At 30.0% G+C, this 22,963-nt stretch overlaps 2 protein-coding genes across 2 annotated transcripts in view; one reads left to right on the forward strand and one right to left on the reverse strand.

Moving 5' to 3' along the window:
• Window positions 1-5,939: 5,939 nt before the first annotated feature.
• LOC132930145 (uncharacterized) lies at window positions 5,940-13,154 on the reverse strand. Its single transcript, XM_060995841.1, is given in 3 exon segments — window positions 5,940-6,758; window positions 12,344-12,577; window positions 12,579-13,154. Coding segments are annotated over 3 exon segments (1,524 nt in total). The 5' UTR covers window positions 13,137-13,154; the 3' UTR covers window positions 5,940-6,026.
• A 1,866-nt stretch (window positions 13,155-15,020) lies between these two features.
• The window catches only part of LOC132929323 (uncharacterized), a 36,479-nt gene continuing 28,536 nt past the window's right edge, over window positions 15,021-22,963 (forward strand). Inside the window, exon 1 of the mRNA XM_060994601.1 lies at window positions 15,021-15,582. Within this exon, the coding sequence (XP_060850584.1) occupies window positions 15,347-15,582 (236 nt within the window). The 5' untranslated portion in view covers window positions 15,021-15,346. The remainder of the gene's footprint in view (window positions 15,583-22,963) is intronic.

Below are 22,963 nucleotides of genomic sequence, written 5' to 3' on the forward strand. Positions count from 1 at the left end.
ATAGTACTTTATCTGTTATCATTGTCCAAAATGAATTGACGGAATAAACGAAACTGAAAAATAATAATAATAATAAATAGGTCTCTACCAAGTACCTATAATGAGTATAATGTATTAGATATATTGGTGATGAACAACATACAACTATAATAGTTATAGTCTCTATTTGCGTATGCTTTATAACGGACCAATATCAAAACTACACAAAGGGCAAAAGCCGTGAACATCGAACTTCGTCATTTTTCACGCGTGGGACTCTTTATTCTTCTCTAACACCCACAAACGTGATATATAATATAGCAAATAATAATCGAAACATGGAATTATAAAAGAGTAGAATAGTGGATAAGTAATTCGAGATAACCGATAGGTATTATTATTGTTAGTGCAATAGTGCCAACCGCCAGGATGGATGCTTTGGGTATGGATTATGGAGGTGTCTATCGCCTATATTAGTTGATATTAGTTGTGAAAAATATATGATTCAGAAAAAATGATGTAAATTTGTCATGTGGTACTGTAATTTATTATATTTTATTTAATATGAAAATTTTAGATACTAATAGTAGGTGTAGTACTACTCTCCTCACACATGGGTAATAGATAGTAGCTAGGTGCCTATGTATAATGTTATATTTAAATATAAAATTAAAATACCCCCTAACAATAAATCTTGGATATTGTTATTTAGACGTCATACCATCATGGCATCATGACCTGTTTTCTCGGTTCTACAAACGTACGACTTATTACTAATATAAGGTCTCGGGTTGTTTGAAATTTGGGTATTAATTAATAATAAGTAATAACCTTTAATACGAGTTTATAGCTTTATTATGTTATATGAATTCATTGGATATTCAACACTATATTCTCATTGGTCGATCATAATTTTGGCGTCGCAATAATGTATGCTATAAGAAAGTCAATTTTCATTTTATTATTAATCTAGGTAATACCATTTTTAAAATATTTTTTTACAGTATTTAAGGACTTACTGTAACTATTTGATCAAGGTTATGTTTAGAATTTACAAAAACACTTAAAAAAAACATACCACAATTAACATTATGTGCAACTTCAATATTATAATTTGGAAATAATACTACCCTAGTCGACAGTGCCGAATAAACCATCCTAATGTAAACATTGTAAACGATGGTCGTTGAAGTAATTGTACCCTTGATATTATCGACATCAAATCATCATAAATGATACAGCTATAGCCACGTACCTCATAATGACAAAACAAAGTACATACCTACCTACCTACCTATTATTAGAGTTATAATACATATAATTAAATTGATTATGTATTTATGTTGGACTGCTAAAGTTAAATTTTATATAAGTAATAATAAATTTGTTTTTAAATAAAAATAAGTAATCAATTAAATGTTAATGTGATTTATTTTTATGTATAAGGTGCTCTCGAAGTTCAGGTTCCAACATCTACCCTAGTACTAGAAGTCTAAAAATACTACATAATAATTAGGGCTAGGGTTTTTAATTTTTTTGCATTTTATATTTTATTTCCTTAAGTCCAAATTTATTGACTGTCAGATATCTCCACGATTTGACTTATTCTTGATTAGATAGAACATTTTTGTATGCATATTTTAAACATCATACATCTAATAATTGCATATAAATTATAAATACATTTTTGAGAACCTTGTTAATTTTAAATGGTATTTATTTAATGAACATCTATAATTATTGGGTTTTTTTTTTCGAATTTTTCGTAAATATACTACCTATATAAACTAAAGTAGATTTGATACTATAGAAAAATAAGGGATTCAAAACACTTCTAAAAATGTGTAACATTATAACCGGTAAATATGAAACAGAAGAAAAATATGTTAATATTACTTTAAATCCGGAACAAATCGCGTCATTTACTTAATATGCTCCAACAACATCGTGTGATATGGAAAGGCGTTTCAACCCAATCAGCCCATATAAATCTATTATTCGATTTAATCACCGGTCATTCACATTTGAAAATTAAAAAAATAATAATAATAATAGTTTTTAATAATAAGTATTAAGTAATAATATAAACTAATATTAAAAAAAAATTATTTTTTGATATTTTTGCATGTTTTGGTAAATAAAATGCATATTTTATAATTTTTTACTGCATAGAAATCCTAGCCCAACATATAGTATATTTGTAGATGACTGCAGAAGGCGTCTTTGGGCTGCCGCTTTATATTTGTAATATTCGAATAACCGTCAAACCCAAAGTGGCGAAGCTTTATACGCGAAATTCCTGTAAAATATTTAATAGACTTAAGTATTTTACAGCAATAAAACTGTGGAAGCGTTGCCTCTATAGTCTATGCCCTCAACTATCTTACCGGTAAAACGTTTTACTTTTTTATAGAACTTTTAAATTTACCTATTGCATAAAAATCTCAAAAATACAAACACTCATTTTTTATTAAAGATATTTAAAGTTCAAATTTTTTTGAAATTGAATATTTAAACGAAAAATAATATCTTAAGTTACTTTTATATAATTTAAAAAAATATTATTCATAGGGACTTATAACTTTTTGTTACGGATGTTACCATTGTTTACCATACTTATAGTTGATACAATGACATTATCAAAATATTTAGATTAATTTTAAGCTACTTATAACTTTTAGTTTATACCACACAATATTTACTTTCATACCCTTCTACGTTCTACTATTCGTCAATATGACTTTATAATTAACAACCGCTACTCGCTAGTATTGCTATAATATTATGTGAAATAATACTATGTAACATATTGTGGAATAATGTCTTTGGTAAAAATTAATTCAACCTATCGTATTTATCAATAAAAATATTGTTATAAATAGCAATATAAATATAATTTAGAAACATAGTATGATTAGTATGATAGTCTCCGTTCGCAGAATAGTTGTTTTTTGTGTAAATATAATGATTCCAAATTTAAAGTAACCCTAATACAATAAGGTACACTCGACGCTTAGTAATTACTATATGTGATGCATTGAATTCTTCGTTTTTTTTTAAAATTATAGTTAATTGACCAGTTACTGATTTATAGATAAGAATATTGCCTTGGGTCTATAGGCTTTTTATGATATTTTAATTACAAAATAAATAAGATACCTAATTTGATTGAGAATCATTGTAATTACGTAAAATTATTGTATATATAAACATAATAATAGCAACCAACAAAATGTCATCAACTAAAATAATTAGATTAGTATGCATTTATTAACAAAATTGATTAGCAAAATAATTATAGTGAGAAGTAACTTCATTACTTTGATTGTTTACTTGGAATTATATTTAACATAAATTATGACAACAGCGACAGCTCGTATAGTCGTATACGACGAAGACTCTAATATTATAATGCATGTATTAATAGCGCATAAAAACGATTTAGGAGTGTACAGACAAAAAAAAAGAGTGGAAATAAAATCAAAAATCTTTTTTTAATATGAAATTTGTTATAAAATAATAACTTTTTAGTTTTTATAAAACTATATTCATGGCATTTTAATTTGTTTATTTAACTTCTTTAGTACACATTTCTGAGATGATTTTTACAAAGGAAATTTAAAGTTTATCAAAATTAAATATTTTAAGAAAAGGATCAAGGACTTTTTGAAATGGCTCTTTCTTGGAGCGAAAAATATGCATTTGCATACCGTGCGCACACCAATATGACAGAAATCATTCTAAAAATCCATTATTAGGACCGGTTTATGATGGACTCTATTCCTGTTGTGTATCTTGTTCACATTGCTGTGGTAAAGCTTTTATTTTCAGAGTAGAGTCAAGGCATATTGATATTTGACAATATTTTAAAATATTAACCTATTTAGTATTTACAATACTGAATAGTGAATACAATCCAAAAAAGTAATTGAAACTTGAATGTTGTTTAATGAACTGTATATAATTTATTACTACAGGTACGTAAAATTCGTAAAAAGCAATCTAGCTGCAGTCACGTGGTTAGGTTTATAAATGTTTATAAATTATAATATTTATTATTTTTTAGTAAATATTTATAAGGACCATATTACCATAATAATATTATATGGCGTAGGTACCTACTACTGCAACACCGCAAGTCTGCAACCTACTGAATTTAACATTACAGTATTACTAGTATTTTATTCGAATGTATTGTGAAAAATATTATTACTTTATAGAACCAAACACGTAAGACATTAGTTAATATTATTATAGCACTTCTACCTATATAGAGTCTAGTTTTATAGTACCTATAGATAAGTACGTAGTTAGAAAATCAATATTTATATTTTCAACAAATCAATGTGATTTTGATGGACCTATTTATATTATGATTTACGAAAAACATTTTAAAAAAACAATATTAAAATGTAACCACACGTAGCAATGTCTTATATTATGTCGTTATTATATATCTATAGTGGAGTACTGGAGTGCGGAGATCGATGAAGCGTATCGCGTATGAAATGATTAAATTGTCGGTGATGGCGTCCGAAATCTATTAACATTTCAGAGCTAACATTTTTAACAATTTTAACTCCAATGTGAATCGCAGAAGCATTGTCCCCACACCCCTCTTCATAATTAAAAAAAACAATTACAGTTCATTAAACACTTTTTTGTATCACATTTAAAAATTATAATACAAATATAATAAAGATATTTAGTTATATCGATAGTTTAAAACAATGTTTTAATTAAATTAAATTGCATTTATCTTAATATATATTATATTGTTCTGTTTCTTTTTAGAAACTTTATCAATGATCTCTGTGTTATTGTCAATAGTTTTTGATAGCTGTTTTTAAATATTTAAGATCGATAAAGAATATTTACGATTTTAAGTATGTTAAGTCATCGATGTTCTTAGTTATGTACGCATCATTTTATACGCATCACTTTGAAAAGTAGCTATGCTCACTAGTGGCTGAACTACTGAACTGATCGGTTACCGTCACTTGTAATCAGGGTCGGCCTGGCCAGGGCCGGAGGGCCGAGATTCCTGCCTGGGCCCTTGCCGTATTATAGTTCCTGGGCCCCTGTACTGGCTGTACTGTGTTACCCCAAAATACAGTATAAAATTATTATTGGGCTCCAGAAAATAATTCCTGCCTGGGCCCTCAGGTACCCAGGCCGACTCTGCTTGTAATATTTGTTATAAATTTGGAAATATAAGTCATAAATAAGAAACACGTACGACGGGGTGAAGTGAACTTGTTGTTAGGATGATGTGGCCCATTCGTCCCTTTCTCATTTTGATTATTTTTTAGTTTTTTCGAAATTAATTTAATCGATTCCATGCACCGACATGATGACAATATGATAAAGCACGATTTTTCTCATAAAGCATTATTTAGGTATATACGTATAAAATTCCGAGTTTCATTAATTTAAATTTAATAGATTACTTTGAATTTTAAAAATATACAAAACACTGTGTCACTTTATCCCGTCGTACAGTAAATTTGTAAATTCATAGGTAGGTAATGGATAATAAGCCATATGACACGTCGTGCGATAACTATAGCAACTGATATAGTAATCAATATAGTAATACTACCAAGGTAGTGTAATATATTATTTTAGTAGTAAAATAACATGATTTAAATAAACGGATAATTTAAAATAGATAATATCTTAGATGATAAAACAAAAAATCTAAGATAAAATATTTTGTTGTAGACTGTAAATAATGATAATCAGCCATATTTATGGTATTATATTAGCGCTTATAGCCAATGTGGTTGTTTATAATATAATCTATGATTTTCAATGATTTCCTTTTATAAACAAAATGATTGCAAATTATTAAAAAAAATATTGGTTATTGGTCCTCAAATGTATAAAATAAAAATGCAAAAAAAGATTAAAAAATTATTAAAAATGATATATATATTTTTTTTAATGTTGGGGGGGGGGCTAATGCAATATTGGTGAATTGGGGCTCAGCCATCCAAGTCCCTCTCTATTTCCGCCTATGCCAGTGGCACAGACGGTATACTACGTTAACAAGCCGACGATGGCTGTTTGTCTTGCATGGTCAACTGTATGGTCTCCATGAGCCGGTCGATGATGGCCGTCTGGTCGGCCGACCGCTGCCGGAGCACGGTGAGTTCGTTTTTGTGACGGTCGATGTCGCCGGCCGATCGGCACTGAGAGTCGGACAGACGGCGGTTGAAGTCGGCCAGGCTGGTGGTCAGTTCGCTGTGCTGTTCGTACAGCCGCTGCCCCTCGCAGTCCACCCGGCTAACTTCGGTCCGCAGCCAGTTGAGCCTGTACAGCAGCTTCTTGATGGCCGACTGCTGTGCCCCGTCGTCGTCGTCCACAGCGGCCGCGGCGGCGATGTCGTCGTCGGTGACCGGAGCGGTTGCACGCGCGGCCGGACGTCCGTCGCCGTCCGCAGCCGTGGACATGACCCCGGACGATGCGGCCACGATCGCAGTCCGTCGCATTATCATTCGCTTCAAATACTCGTCCGGTTCCGCCTGGTACTTGTGCCAGCTAAACACCGGCATGGCTTCCCGCAGGAAGTCTAGAGCCACCGTGGCCCGGTTCAGCGTTCGGTCGTACAGGTACGCGTATTTCTCGCACAGCGCCATCTGCTCCTTCGCCAAACCGTCGCTGATGTGTTCCGTGCGGCTCTCGAACACGTCCGACACAAACGTCCTAAAGTCGTCCACCATGCCGTCCGACAGCTTCATCATCATCGCTCCCCGGTCGCACGTGTACAGCGACACCTGTGCAGCAGACGCAGACACTAAAATGTACATTTTTTTTCGTACTACACGTTTTGTATTAAACACAAGAGCTCCACCTCTCGCCAAACCCATCGAAATGTATTTAAACCATACACGCATAGACACATAAATTAGTCAAAGTTTCTACGTGAATAATACGTATATAGTACGTATTATTAATCTATGTACGCAAGGCCGGACTGGGTCAAAAATGTCTACCGGGAAAATAAAAAAAAAACCGCCCTCTTAGGTATACCTATAAAAACAACACTAAAAAACATATATTTTCATATAAAATGATTATATATTATTTTGAGAATTTGAACAATTAATATTATTATTAGAAATTAAAAATTGGTTAGTACAAAGTCTGTCGACAGGATGAGCCTTAACCGATAAACCTAAAAATAAGTCGCTGTGAGTGCTGCAAGCGTCCCATTGGGAAACTCCCGGTATCCCGCCTGCCCAGTCCGGCCCTGTAGTATATACGTACATGCAGTTAACAGTTAGTATATATCCGGTCAACCTCAGAAATGCCCAGATAAAAAACGAACTACCTACGATACTTGGACAAAATGTCATGTTTCGACTTTTGCCCGGACAAACCTAGTTGTGACCGAACTTATTTAGGCAAAACCGTAGTGTCTCAAATGCTCTATTTTTAAATATAAATATTATATGACTATTGTTGAAATATAATTAAATATGATAAATAATAATGAAAATACAATCATATATTAGATATAGTATTAATATATTAAAATCATTTAACTATAAAAAATTACAAAAATATATTTTTCAGGTGCTTACGTACATGATTAATTATAATATAGTTATTATACACCCGTCTACAATATTACACCGACTAGATGATAAGGTGTGTTCTGTGTATCTAAAATTTAAGGAGTTAAGTAGATAAAACACGATAACAAAGATAAATTGACTACGTCGTGTGGTCATTAATAATCGCAATAAAATCTTGTGATAAAAGTCACTACGGTTTTGCCTGGGCATTTCTGACGTTTGTCCGATTTCGACTTTTGCCTGTTACATAATATTATGTGTTGTACTTGTACAGAAAAGATATTTGTACAAAACATTTCAAAATGTATTAATATATATGAATCAATCAATCAAAAATAAAATGAAGATATATACAATGGCCATTATACACTTTTTAATTTCGTACTACGCACAATTTTAGTCCCTGCTGCGCAGTTCAGTACGTATATTGTATATTATTATTATATACATACGACATACATAATACTTATTTTATATTATAACGGGATGGCCGGGATGATTGATGATTCACCAAACTTACTCAGTGCTCACTCCATATTTTATCCTTTATCGATGCATTTATTCAAATTCTGCAGACTTTTGACATTTTTTGGATACTTATTTTAAAGTTTACTAAAAACACTATATTTTTAGTTACCTACTCGGGTATTTATATTATTCAAAAAGTATCCTGCAATGGTGGTATATATATTAATGAGAACCATATTTTATGTAATTATAAATAATAGTTCAACTATAAGTAATTTCTGAGTTGTTACATTTTATATAATACAAATAATAATAATCCTTAATAATAGTTATACATAAAACATAAAATATTTTATGTATTTAGTATTTTAGTCTAATTAATATTATACTCGAACAATTAAAAATATATAGAATATTTAATTGTCTATGTATTATTATAGTTATTATAATATTTCTAAATTATCATAACTCCTATGTTTAAACATATTATTATGGATTAGTATCATACTATCATATAAGTACATTAAATCAAAAAATTAGAAAACGCTAGTCGAGTTCTAAGAGTTTTGTTTTTATGCATCAATATTAAAAATAAAAATTAATTGCTTGTGAAAGTAAAAAAAATAAAGAGCAAGAAATTTGGAATGCTACTAAGAACTCCCTAATAAATGGCATAAAAAATGTAATTAAAAATATAAAATGATACAAATATAATACTCATTCAAACTGAGTATAATTTATTTTAAGCAACTGACGGACGAATGTTTGCAGTTTTATGTCAGGTGATTCAGTATTATCTTACAAATAGAAAGATAACAATTATGTGATATAAATTGTGTATATACACCTACCTACTAAAAAATGCAATAAATTCATTATAAAATAAAAAGGGAGCGAACATGTTTGGCGATTAACTTGGTGATGTGTAATATGTATAGTGTATACTATATATTGTGTATAAAATCAATATTATACATGCATCTCGTATTATGAGGATTAAACAGTCGACTAAGGTACCTGAAAATGGGTCATTTTAAGGGGTAATGTATAGGCAATTATTTCTATAGATCTGAATTTAATTTATATAATTGAAAAATAATAATAATATATTAATATGTGCCTACAATTTTGTAATAATTAATCAAGATTAAATATAGATTATTTTATATTATTATCTATAAACCTTGATAATTAATCATGATATTTAAAATTTAAATACACCTAAATTAAAATCATAAAAGCTTTATTTAACATTCATGGTATAGTTTCTTTTTTCCTGCAGGTCCAAAAATTTAGAAAAATTAGAAAATATTACCAAAAAATCTCTAAATAAATCTAGTTATTGGAAAATTACAAAAATATGTTAACGCTTTAATAACTTAAAAGTATAAAAATAAATCATAGTTAAAATAATTGAAGAAAAAAAACGTTATTTTAAATTAAAAAAATGTTTAGTTATAAATTAAACTATAATATTATAACCTATAAATTACAGACTAACGCTACTAACTTGAAACTGTTTTAACTTCAAAATAAATCCGAACATCGATTAAAATATTTACTGTTTTCAGCATAAAAATTCATAAATTGGAAAAAAAAAAAGCGAAGTATTAAAGTATAAAATAGAATTTCAGCATATTAGCTAATTTTTTGCTGTTGTTTGTAGTAAAATTCCGTATTGAACACAGATATACATTTAATTATTATTCTAAAAATATTGTAATTGTGTATTACTGTATTAGTGTTTATTTATTTAAATAATTTTAATTAATTCTTAATTAATATTTTAATTATAAGTATAGATTATGTTTTTTCCGTAAATCTATAAAACTATATTTTCGATAAACTTTTCAATTTTCCCGGAAAAAAGCTGGGATTTTATAGTTTTATTTGGAAAACCCTTTTTCCAGAAATCTTAATCCTCGTAATAACAACTATAGCTATATTGATAGCCATATATAATACATATTATAATATTATAATACAAAATAAATATTTTTTTAATCACGTACAAATACAAAATTAAATATGGTTAAACCCATAAAATACCAATTGGTAGAGGGATCGGACTCCACGACACACTGTAAATACGCCACTATACAACATCTAACGCGATATCTAAATCAAAATGTTTAATGTCAATTTATGAACGTTAAAAATATATTATAAAAGACAAAAATGTAGATACTTGTTGACATAGTGTTTTCATTCCAAAAAATATTTTATTATGTTTTCAATTCATAAGCAAATTTAGTTTGCATGGGTGATTGGGTCGGAATACTTACAATTTTTTTACGTGTATAAAATGTTTGACAATGATGAAGAATGAATACATTTGTTAGTTTTCAATAGTTAGTAATTGGATAATAATTATATGTATGAACAATATAATTTGAACTCCACAAAGTAACTATGTTTATAAAATCAAAAATTAAGGAAAAACGGGATTCCCCATAAGTAGTTACTGAAACCATAAAATCAAAATGTTTAAAAAACAATTATTTTTCAGATATTTTAAGCTCAAATTTCGACGGAATTAATTATTTTTTTTAAACGAAAAATAACGATGTTAATTATTTAGATATTATTTTAAAACATTATTCGTAGAAACTTAAAACTTTTACGTATATTATATTATGGACTTTATTAAGCGTAATGATATTTTTGATTTATTTTAGAATAATATATATTTATATTATAAATAAATGTTCGTGTTTTATGGCACTTTTGGAAAGATAAAATTAAATTTCAAGTTATATAAATGTTTATAATAATATAGTATAAACTATAATACTAAAAATATATAGTTTTGAAATAATTAAATAATACATTATGTCATTATGTAAGAAAAAATTATATCAACCTACGGTAATATAAAAAGTAAAATAAATAGCTTTATCATTATGAAAAAAAAATTATATTATGAAATATACTTAGTGTTATTATAGGTTGACAGATTATTTCCGCTCAGAATCGTTTTTCGTATACTTTAATATACCATTAAATTCCAATATAACACATCCATAATAGTTACTCACTCGACACCTTATCTATAGCAAAGCGATAACCTACCTTTTTAAAATCGAACGTACTGAAAATATCCTAGGTATTTATTAATTATTATTTTCAGGCGTTTTAATAATAAAAAAATGGATGAAGATGCTTTAATTGAATAATCGTAATGAATCATAAATAATCGAATGATTTAATGCTATTATAACATATTATTATTGTACCTAGTTTTATAATAATTTAATTTAATTTATTAGTTATTATTTTATCTTATTCGTTTTATTATACATATTGTACATAATAATATGTAGGTAGTATAATTATATAGTAATAATGATATTTCTATATGTTTATTGCATACTCATATATTTTGTACTCGTAACTATGAATAGCGATGTATCAATTAATTCTCATTTCTTTTATGTATTATGTACATACGTAATATAAGCGCAACACACAAATCTACAAGTACGTAACTGGAAATAAATATTTATCTGACATACTGTTGTTAATTATATTATTGCTATTAATTGCAAATTATTTATATTATTATAGCATATAATATATATGAACAGGCCATTTACATTTATGTAAAAACAATTCAGAACTGATCAACACACGGTATTCATTTATATTATACTTGTAAACAAATTACAAGCATACTTAACTTTTAAGTTAAAATATTGTAATAACGTATAAAATGAATATTCAACAAATTTTAAACGACTGAACAAATAAATATTCGCATATAGCAACTGAAGCGAATTAATAACGATCGATAGAATAATGTATGATAAGCGGTTTTACCGATACATTTCGAATCGAAATGCCGTCACGTGTGATTAAAACAAAGCCTGAACTTCATTTACGAACCTCCCACGCCAGAGGTAGTCGTATTAATTGAAAAAAATAAACGATGCGTAATATTTTTAATTTATCTTAGTGGAAAAAGCCCCGTATGCGCTTTTGAGGATTTAACGCTCCGCCGATCGCATTAAAAATTTTATCGTATACTGAGAATCGAAATTTAGGCCAATCGATATTCACGCATCGCGCTACATAGTTTTTGCAGTGCAGTTTAGAGAAATCAAAGCGATAAGGTCAGAGGCTTAAATTCATCTCCAGTTATTGCAGTTGACAACAGTATAAATTATAATACGCGAGACTTGGGCAAAGTTTTCCACCAACTGGTATATACATTCTCCCTAAGCTACGGTTCAAAGGAAAAACAAAACTATACGATGACTGCGTAGGTCGGGTATACCCAACGCGTATACGCATATATTATATTATCCACCCACCTGGAAGTAAAATTCTTGTAACGTGGTGGAGTCGTCGACGTCCTCCAAAACCCGCAAAAGTTCCGGACCGACGGTCTTCTGTTCCGCTTCCGTGAACACGGGCAACGCGCAGTCTCCCAGCAAATCCCTGTATGCCGCGTCCATTGGTCCCGGGCGCTTCTTTAGCAAGTGCTGTCCGAAATTGTCCAAGCACGGGTTGCACAGTTTGGCGAACGGATTTTTTTTTAGGGGCGTTCTTCTCGCCACCGCTACGACACTCACCTCCGCCACCACCCGCCAAATGACCGTCGCGTTTCGCTTGCACCCCCCCGTCGTCCGGTCCAATATCCTCAGAGCGTGGCACCTGCAGTACCCCGTCGTTGTCCTGCGAGTCTCCGACGGCGTCGTGGTCTACCGCCGTTTCGTCGTTGTTCATCTGATTTTCGATGTCCTCGTACTCGTAGTCGCCGTCATCTTCCTCGTATCTCGTCTGAGCGCCCCTGCTGCAGTTGCTCGTCTGCCAGCACTCGGGTCCGCCGCTGTTACGGCCGTGACCGCTGCAAGGATTTACGTACCGGCTCAACGACACCAGGGGACCCGGCGGCGGATCCTTCGCGAACGGTCCGTTAATCCGCCCTTGGGCCATCATGTATTGCAACAGTTGCAGATACTTGAGCTCGTTCGCCCCTCGGTTCTCCGCAGTCAACTTCAACACCCATTTTTCTATAGTCAGTGCCAACTCGGGATCGTGTATCACGACCATCTGATTGGAAATATCGTTGACGGCCACGTCAAAGTCCATGTCGTTATACATTGTCACACTGTTTGACTTAAAAAATCGTCTACCGTAAAATAAAAAACACTTATAGTCGTATGATAATAACTGTTCAGCATTAGTCTACCTGTGTATAGTAGACTGCGATTTTTTTTTTAATTATATTATATACACTATAAAACCAACGTTACGCCGCAATTGTATTTATCATTAATATTCAAATACAAAATATCACGTAAACAGTAACTATATTAATATCTCCACATAAATACATAAATGCATTCGTGATAATTTTTACATAAAATAATTTCATCTAATGTTGAAGTTAAAATTTACGATAATATTATATTTTTAAAATCCTTATCAAGCCATCGATGACTATAACTAAAAAATAACTAATTATACAACTCATATTTTTATAATGTCGATATACTTGACAACATGTCTATAATATAGGACATACTAGTCCTAATTATTTGATTTTAGTTTATATGTTTAATAAACATATTATATATTCATTTTAAACTCAGTTACATGGTCTCGGAGTAATATTCTTAAATTAAGTTTAATATTAATTACTTGATAATATGGTTAAGTATATTCATGTACATCACGAGGGTACACCATTGAATCGCATTACTGTGACATTAGTTCAGTTTGTTTTAGAATTTGGGTCAAATTATTTGGAGAATCCATTTTAATAGTACGGCTTAATATATATTTAATAGAATTCAAATTACAAAGACATTATGTATATGTTTGGGTCTAGTTTAGTTATAAGTTGGTTTTGAACTTTAAATAAACTGTCTCAGATATAATTTAGATCTCACCCGTTTCCTTCAACCAATTTTATAGTAGTCGGGATCGATATACAACTCTGTACAGGAGTATAATGCTATTATATTATAGTATGTACAACAATATTATTCTCTTCATTTCTCAGAAACATTCACCAGTCATCATATTTGCTATCCCTAGAGAGTCAATTATACTACATTGTAGCGTATTAACTACAAAGAGTTGATTCAGTCATATTGTTTATATAAATAGTGTTTATAATATAAGAAACGTATAATAAACCGCTCTCTTTTCCCATAAACTTTGTATTAAGTAACTTATCTTATGAAACAAACCGTTGTAATTTATTAACAGCGTATAAAATTGTTATGCGCATCAACATTTTCAAAAAAATAATCTTTAAGAATTTAAAACTAAAACAAAAATCGAAAGACGATGCGCAACTTAAGTAAATATAGGTAAAGCAGGAAGTAAAGATATTATAATGTCTAGAAAAAATATAGAACATATAGTATCATATATAATTAGAAAATATACATCTTATAAAAAAAGTGAAAAATGTATTTGTCTTAAACTCTTAACCCACAGAGACCACAATCAATAGCTATGTGTTGTTTTTTTTTTTAATTTTACCGGTCGATACTCGATTAATAAACGAATTCTCATAACCGATAAAATAATTAGTAATTTTTTTTGTCTTTACAGATTAATAACTATATATTATGCTGTGCCGGTCGGACTGCGGGCGGTACGGTTGTGGGCTTTTGGCCCACGGGCCCCGAGCTTAATTCAAAAACCTTTGGTTGCTCGTGCGGTGGCAACAAGTTGTACACACATACCGACGATCGCTAGGCGGTGTCAGTAACGTGGGACAAGTATGATGAGTGGGCAGGAGGTTGATTCTCGGTAAAAAATAAAAATACAAAATGTGTGTTCGCGTATTGTTTGGTGGACGGCGGCGTCGGCGGCGGCGGCAGAACATAATGGCCCGCGCGCGCGCGCAACCCGGCCGACGGATACCCGCCTCTTCAAGCGTGATCACCCGTAGTTACCTACCGGTGACCGACGGGCGGTGGGGAGGCAGTGAGTGAGAGAGCGGAATCGGAGAGCGGTTTTAGTGTGATCGCGCGCCGACTGCTCCACGACGGAGTCTACGGCTACTATACGACAGCGGAAAGACCTATGATCAGTCGCTGCTCGCCAGTCAGTCACCAGCGCGGTGTTTAGCAGTACGGTCGCGTGGTCCGACGCTCGTCGCCCGTTCATTCGCATCTCGCGCTCTCGCAAAATCGTCGTAAGCGCCGTGCCGCCGTGTGTCCGCGAGTTCAGTACACGCGCGAAACATGACCGTTTGAGAAACGTCACGTCGCGGCTTTTTCCCGTCTCCCGCACTAGTCCCCCGCCGCGGTCATTGGCAGTTTTTTTTTAATTTTTTTTTTTTTTTTACGAAAATGTCCGTCGCCCGCCGTCCGCTGCTGCTACTTCGGCTGTTGTTGGCCGCCTCGTCCCTGGTCCGAGGCGGATCCGCCGCGTACTGCGACGAAAACTTGTTCCCGGAAGTCGATGACGCACAGCGGCAGTACTCCGGCGTTCGGTTCACCAAGGAACTCAGCGCCACCGAGTACGGGCCCCTCAACTCGTTCAAGACGCTTCACTGTTGCGGCGAGCGGTATCTCAGTCTCGAGTGGTGAGCATCCCGCGAGTATACCCATTATAATGATATTGTCCACATTAATTTTTGCTCCGTACCGCCCTCCCCCCCGGTCACATTCGTATGGTACATGTATTATACCTACGCCCGTCTAATATAATAGAACCTACTCCTTCGTGTCGATTTTCTGCAATCAGGGACGTACTCAGGGGGATGTTTTGGGTGTTCAAACCACCCCCGAAAAACTTGGGTTTTTGCATGGTTATTTACTTATTCAATTTTAATGTTAATTTTTTTATATCAATGTTTGTATTTAAAGAAAGTATTTTAAGTACTTATACCTAATTTTCATAAAATTTTTTTGTATATTTGTTAAAAAAAGTTCTACTTTTCAATAACTAATTTTCAAAAACACCCTTTATAATAATATTTAATAGTATATTACCGTGAGCAGTCGAGACGATCGTCGTAAGAGACGCGTATTTACATCGCAATATTATGTACCTCCGGCATTGGCGCGTAACTAGTCCTTTAAGTTAAGGAGGGCTCGAAGCTATATTCCTAAAAATGTTTTATAGCAAATTTTTTTTAATTAGATTGTTATTTATTGTTTCTATTGATGTTTTCGCAACTCACTTGAATGAACATATTTAAAGATGAAACATTATATTTTTTATATTGTAGGCAAAAATAATGTTAATAATATGCTTATAAGCTCACCATTTACCCAAAAGTTCTGAAGAGGCTGTAACCCCCCATGCCCTCCCCCCTAGTTACGCCTATGACCTCCGGTGAAGTTCGACAACTGTGAGGTGATATACATCTAGAACGCAATTGCCAATTTATTAATATAATATACAAGTATATATTAAACAGAAGTAATTGACAAATCAAAACTAGACTGTAAATCCAGTTATAATGATTTTACCAGTAAAACCTCGATAAGACGGAATTTCGGCAAAACGGAAACCCTGGTAATACGAAAAATTTCTTTAATGCTTTTTTTCAAATTTAATTCTTTTGAACCCCGTCATTACGGAAACCCTGTTACACGGAAAAATTGCATGGGCCCAAGCGATTCCGTCTTATCGAGGTTTTACTGTATAGGTATTGTATTGATCGATACGGATTTCAGTCATAGGTGTACAAACACTACGGACACCGTTTCGCACAGTTTTAATTTCCAGTGCACGTGGACTGATTTTATATATATATATTTAAGCGAAACGGACGGTATGAATGGACATCGATGATATTGTTGTGTTGTTTTTTTTTTACGTTCACGATAGTGGCGCAGTGGCGTCTTGCATTGTACCCATGGCTTCTTGGTAGGTACGCTGAAATAATAATCGTCCATTATTATTTTCAACTACCCTGCAAAAGAGAAATACGGAGTGCTATATTTTATATACGTAGCTATTTTCTCGGCGCTCCATTGTATATTCAATATTGTTCTCGGAAAAAATGATGGCCTTTATTCTTTCCTTCTATATTATTCTTGTACGACGTTACCTTCATGAAATTCCGTGTATTTTCAATACAATCAATACGTAAAAAAGTATACATATATTATATACTCACATGCGTGTACAATATTCGGAAATCGGATGTCCTTTACACGTTTATCGAACAACACAATACAGGTTTAGACAAGTTCTGACAACGTATACTCATTTAAATCATAAACCTAATTACCTAAATTATTAACCAGAACTCGGAATATAAAGTCTAAAGTAATCGTATGAAGTCTGTCAGAACTTTTTGGTCCCCAGTGTAATACTGTAGTATACTAGTATGCATTAAATAAGCAATATTTAAATTATAAATAATATTATTTTTTATTACTTTGGCATATAAATTAAAGAACATGTTATTATGGCATTTACGTCCTGTTTATCTTTGTCTAATAAAATATAAAAATTATATTGAATAACATTTATTGTTTTTTTAACCTGTGATCAGAATGATGTTCTATCGCTAGTAGAAAAACAACAATTTTAAATATCTACAGCACAGGTGAAGAGTGGACGCAGCTATTGATTTATTTTAATTCTCAAAATACAATGTGGATGTGTCTCGTGGTATTTGCTTGATTGTATGGAATTTACTGCATAAAAGCTTACCAAAATAATTTTCTATTACATTTATTTAACTTTATAAATTACAGTGAATATCCAGTACAGTCTATCATTATATATATTTATTATTAATAAATTTTATGCCTTGTTGCTTTTTTATACAATAATTTTAACAGTACACTCCATAATATATATATACATATATGGATGGTTATTTTTTTTCTTGATATTTTTATTTCTATTTAGATACACCACAATTACTAATTAGTATTGTTAATTGAGTATTTACATATAATTATAAATTTATAATGATACACGTTAGGTTAATATTATAGTTATTACTATAATGTTTTGTATGTTTTGTATGATACCTAAATATTAAATATGCTAATCTCTAAAGTCTGAACTAACAAATGTTTTAAAATTATATTTATATAAATTGTGATGCCTGGTAGCTAGTAGGAAGCAATTACCTAAGGATGAATTTAATGATTTATTTATTATGGAATAATTAAAAACATTATAATATAAAATTATACAAAATTTAAATAATTTAATAGTTCTGTTATCGAAAAATTACATATAAATGGATAATACCTTTATATTTATACATAGAATATTATACCAACAGACATTTAAACATGAAAAGCATATTACTAATTAATATAATATTATGATAGGTACCTATAGATTTTTAAATTATGTTTAAGTTTTTAATTTTCAAACTCTCGGGACAAAATTGTTTTAGCCTTTAATTACTGCATCCAGTTACTGTTAAAATTGTACTTTTTATTAAAAAAAAAATATTAAGAGCAACATTTTTGTTGACATCGCCTTCTTATTAATTGTATATACATGTTTATTAATTATATAATAAAATAAGTTTATCTGATATAATATTATTGCGATTTATACAATCATTTGCTATAAGAGTATATGTTTTATGTAAATTATATTTCTATAACCAATATTTCATGAGGACATATAATATTTAAGTATATTGTATATATACTTATTAGAATATAATCAGTATAATATTTTAGTTATTCAACTGTAGCCTGTAAGTATTTAATTCAATGTGTAGTGTATGTACTATGTTAGATGTATTGTATAACGTGTTTCTTAAAGTTTAATATCAATTTTTTTTAACTGGGAATTTCTGTTATTATATACTAACTTTTGATATTAATTTCTTAGATTTCAATGAAAAAAAAAACTTACAGGTATTTTGAAACAATTTTGTGTAGTTGGAATGTGTTTAATTTATATTATTGTTTGGACTAAAGTTATAAGGCTGTAACTAAAAACAAATTTTAGCGGGCAGGGGATCAAAAATGTTCTATAACAGTACTCCTTACGCACATTATCTTTTATCCAATATATTTATTACTTACATATTTTTACTTTTTAAAAGAATTTCGAAACTCTGAACCCCGGGACTTACACTTACGGCCTTGTAGAGTTAGAAAAAATATAATTCAACATTTTTGTAATTTATTTTTGAACACAAATTATGTATTATAAGGTCCCTATAAAATTAATTTTTTAAGTTTTTCTTGAACTGGGATTTTTAAAATAATTATTTATTGAACGCAAAGTGGAAATTAGTATAAATTACTTAAACGTATTTAATGAAGTATACCAATTTTTTTTATTATCTTAGGAGTTAGATGTTCGCACATAAGCTATTTACGCAAATAACACCCATGAATTTTAGAAAAAAATTGTATAAAACTAGTCATACATTTGTTGAGTATAAAACACCTCTATTTAATTTTTTAACGTCCCCTCCCCACACACATGTCAATTATTATATTTAAATCATTTAAATTAATTTCGTGTAAACAAATTAAGAGAAATTTTTAAGCGAAATATGTAATTTTTTATATACCTAAGCCAACTAGCTTACTCATGACTAGCATATAAATTATATTTTTAATATTGTAAAATCACTAAAATCCAAAATATAAATTACAAACACACTACAAAGATAATATACTTATTACTTACCTTAAATAATATAATATAGTGGTTAATTCACACTAAATTAATTTTGCTAAACAAATTTTCGCCGTTGTATATTAGTAACTTTAAAAGTTAAAAGTTATTTAATTTACATTATAGTACCTAATGTATGTTCTATCGATTTAACTCATATCATGAACTTTATTTGATAGTGTTAAGAGAATTTTTCATACATATATGTATTACTACAACGTATACGTCTTTTATATTTCTTTTACAAAAAATATTAAATTTAATATTAAAAATGAATTTTGTTGGCTTATATAATATAATATACCTATACTACGTTTTTATATTTATAAACAACATGTATAAAATGACTGAAATATTATTATATTTCTAACTATTTTCCCAGAATACTTTGTGTTTGGCATATTCGTTCACAGGTATAAAACTTATAGACGTGGCTTCCGATGAAACTGAATAATAATACATGTTACACATACGTTGTATTTAGGTATTCTTATTGTATAATAATGCTTATTAAAATAGATGGAATGATACAGAAAATGATACTTTTGTCATATTATACCTGGTCAATAAATAATTTATTATAAACCCAACCACGCCCGCCTACCATTTCTGCTAAAAATGCGCGATGAAATTAAAATTGTTTTAAAAAAAATATATGCAGGATCTTATAGATCAAAATTTAAAGTCTTTTGGCCGAACCAAAAAATTTGTATTATCAATTTAAAGTTAAAACAAAAAAATTTCTAAAATTTTGCTTTTTAAATGACAACAAAATATCTAAATTGTTTGAGGAGAAATCATTATAGATTACGTAGGAAAATATACAGTGTCAATAGGAGTGACTTTTAATTCAATTTTCAATTTACTTTTCTCGCAAACAGCAATTTTATTATACATTAAAAAAAAAGACCATTTTCAGTATTTGGTGAAAGATTCAATTACCTACCTACAGTTACTATTTTTAGAATTACGACAAAAACCAAAAGTGATTTTGTCAAAAAATCGTTTTCTGTAAATATTCTAGTTTTTTTCTTAATTCAATTGAAAAGTATACCGAGAATTTTTTACTTTTGCCTCTTCAAAGCTAAATCCAATATAATACCAGAATCAAAACGTCGAAGTTGGAGGTTGAAGCGCTCTTGCTCCAAAAAATGATGATAGATACAAAAATAAATCAGTAAAAAATACATTGTTGCAAAACCAATATTTTCATCACTCTGCTCATAATCTAAAACAGACACCCATTCAAATGCATTAATTGTTCTATTTTATGACATACATTTTTCCTTTATTGATTAACTTTTCAATTTATGTTTTTAACTATAAAACTATTATTTTTTTATAATGAATTTATAAACTATTAATTATGCTATAAATGATCAAAGTGCATATTAAAAATCAGTCACACGGTGATGCATTATATGATAAATTCTTCTAACCCCCGCTGACCAACCCAAATTAAATTTAAATGTTTTTCAAAATATATCAAAATAAAGTCAGATGTTAGAATAATTATAGGAATCGTTGTAATTTGTAAAATCTATATAGGTATATAAAAACTAGACTTTATATGATGCATAGTATAGTATATAATATTTACAATATTTTGTAATATGTGTACAGCTATAAATAACTTAATATCGAACCAAAATCTTATGTATAGTACACTTTTTTTTTTTTATGTTCATGCATTTATTGTTTGTCAGATTTTATATTTTACGACCTATCGTGTTATGGTCACGCCGTTTAATAGGCTTGAAACAATGTAACTTAAATAAAGATAAAAAAGGTATTAATGTCTAACTTATAACAACAATAATTATATTATATATTTTTACAACCTTCCTGACATTAGTGAACTAATAAATATCTCACATGTCAATTTATTAAATATATTATATTAATGAATAATAATTTATCTAAAAAATCTAATCATTGTAAATTTATAATTGACTAAAATTATTAATATATTTTTAAGCATATTATATAATAATAAAATAATAGGCATAATGTATATTCAATATTCAGCGTAGGTACATCTGGGGTGCTTGAAAAATCAAGTTCGTTGTATAGATCACAAATTCACAATATCACATATAGGTAATCTAATATTTATGAATAAATGATTAACATTTTTAATCTAAATTAATTTGATGTGACATGTGACAAGTCAACCTAACTCCTGAGTAGTAATAACTAGTAAGTGCTTATATAAGCTTAAGTGTGTTATCTGTACTCTGTAGACAGCCGACTATTATAATAATATTATGTTAAATATTATGTGACCCCTACACTACGGTCCTACCAGCTTACCCATCAACAAATTATACTAAAAGATTTTTAAACCACTGCAGTATAATGTGTTTATGACTAAAATATAATAAAAAATGTCGTGTTCTGCGAAGAAAATAACAATACATCTCAGGATTTTTTTATTCTTTAATTATTATTACGTATATATGAAAATATTTTAAAATTATTGAATTATATGGGTCCATTAAACTTAAAATTGTTAATTATATGTCAATTATATTTATTTTTAGTACATGACTTTTATTTAGTTAATTAGAAACCCATGTCCAATATACAATTAATATTTGTCTTATTATTTTGTTTAAAATAAATATTATTTGATTGCATATTTGTTTACCGTTTAAAATTACTTTATAACTTATGTATTTTAAAATGATTGTTATTACTTTTAACTTGCATTTATATTCTTTATTTTGAAAAAATAGATAAGTAGGTGAATTAAAAGTTAATGATTTGTTTTTAATGTCAATACTTTTCCGGGGGTAGGTAAAGAGTATTAGGTATTGAACTAGAAGACACTATTTTATGTAACAGTAAAATACCTATTCATTTTTGCTTACACTGTACAATTTGTTTGCATTATATACTTTTAAACATGAATTTGCTAAATTAAATTAATTTCATATTATTTCTCATATTCTTAGGACTTTAGGAGTCATGCCCGAGATAACCACTAAAATGATAAGTGAGATTTTTGGTTAACTTGTTGTGACGCGTTTTTTAACACCGACGATACAAAGTACATTTACTTTTAAAATGAGTCATAATTTTTATCGTTATAATCTATAGGCTGTAGATGAATCAGTCACCTATCTGCTATCGGTAGGGAGGTACTAGGGTACAATATTACTTAAAATATTGGATGAAATCCGGATGGCAGATACCACCCACGACGTAACCCTACCATCAATAAAAAAAAAATCAATGTAAAAACAATTTCTGTGTGCATTTTTTTTTCAAACCTATAAAAAAACATCATTCTGACCACCACGACACTACTGGCTGAATACTCGAGTGTCTGTTTATTG

The sequence above is a fragment of the Rhopalosiphum padi genome, chromosome 4, assembly GCF_020882245.1.
Source record: "Rhopalosiphum padi isolate XX-2018 chromosome 4, ASM2088224v1, whole genome shotgun sequence".
In the NCBI taxonomy this organism is placed as follows: domain Eukaryota; kingdom Metazoa; phylum Arthropoda; class Insecta; order Hemiptera; family Aphididae; genus Rhopalosiphum; species Rhopalosiphum padi.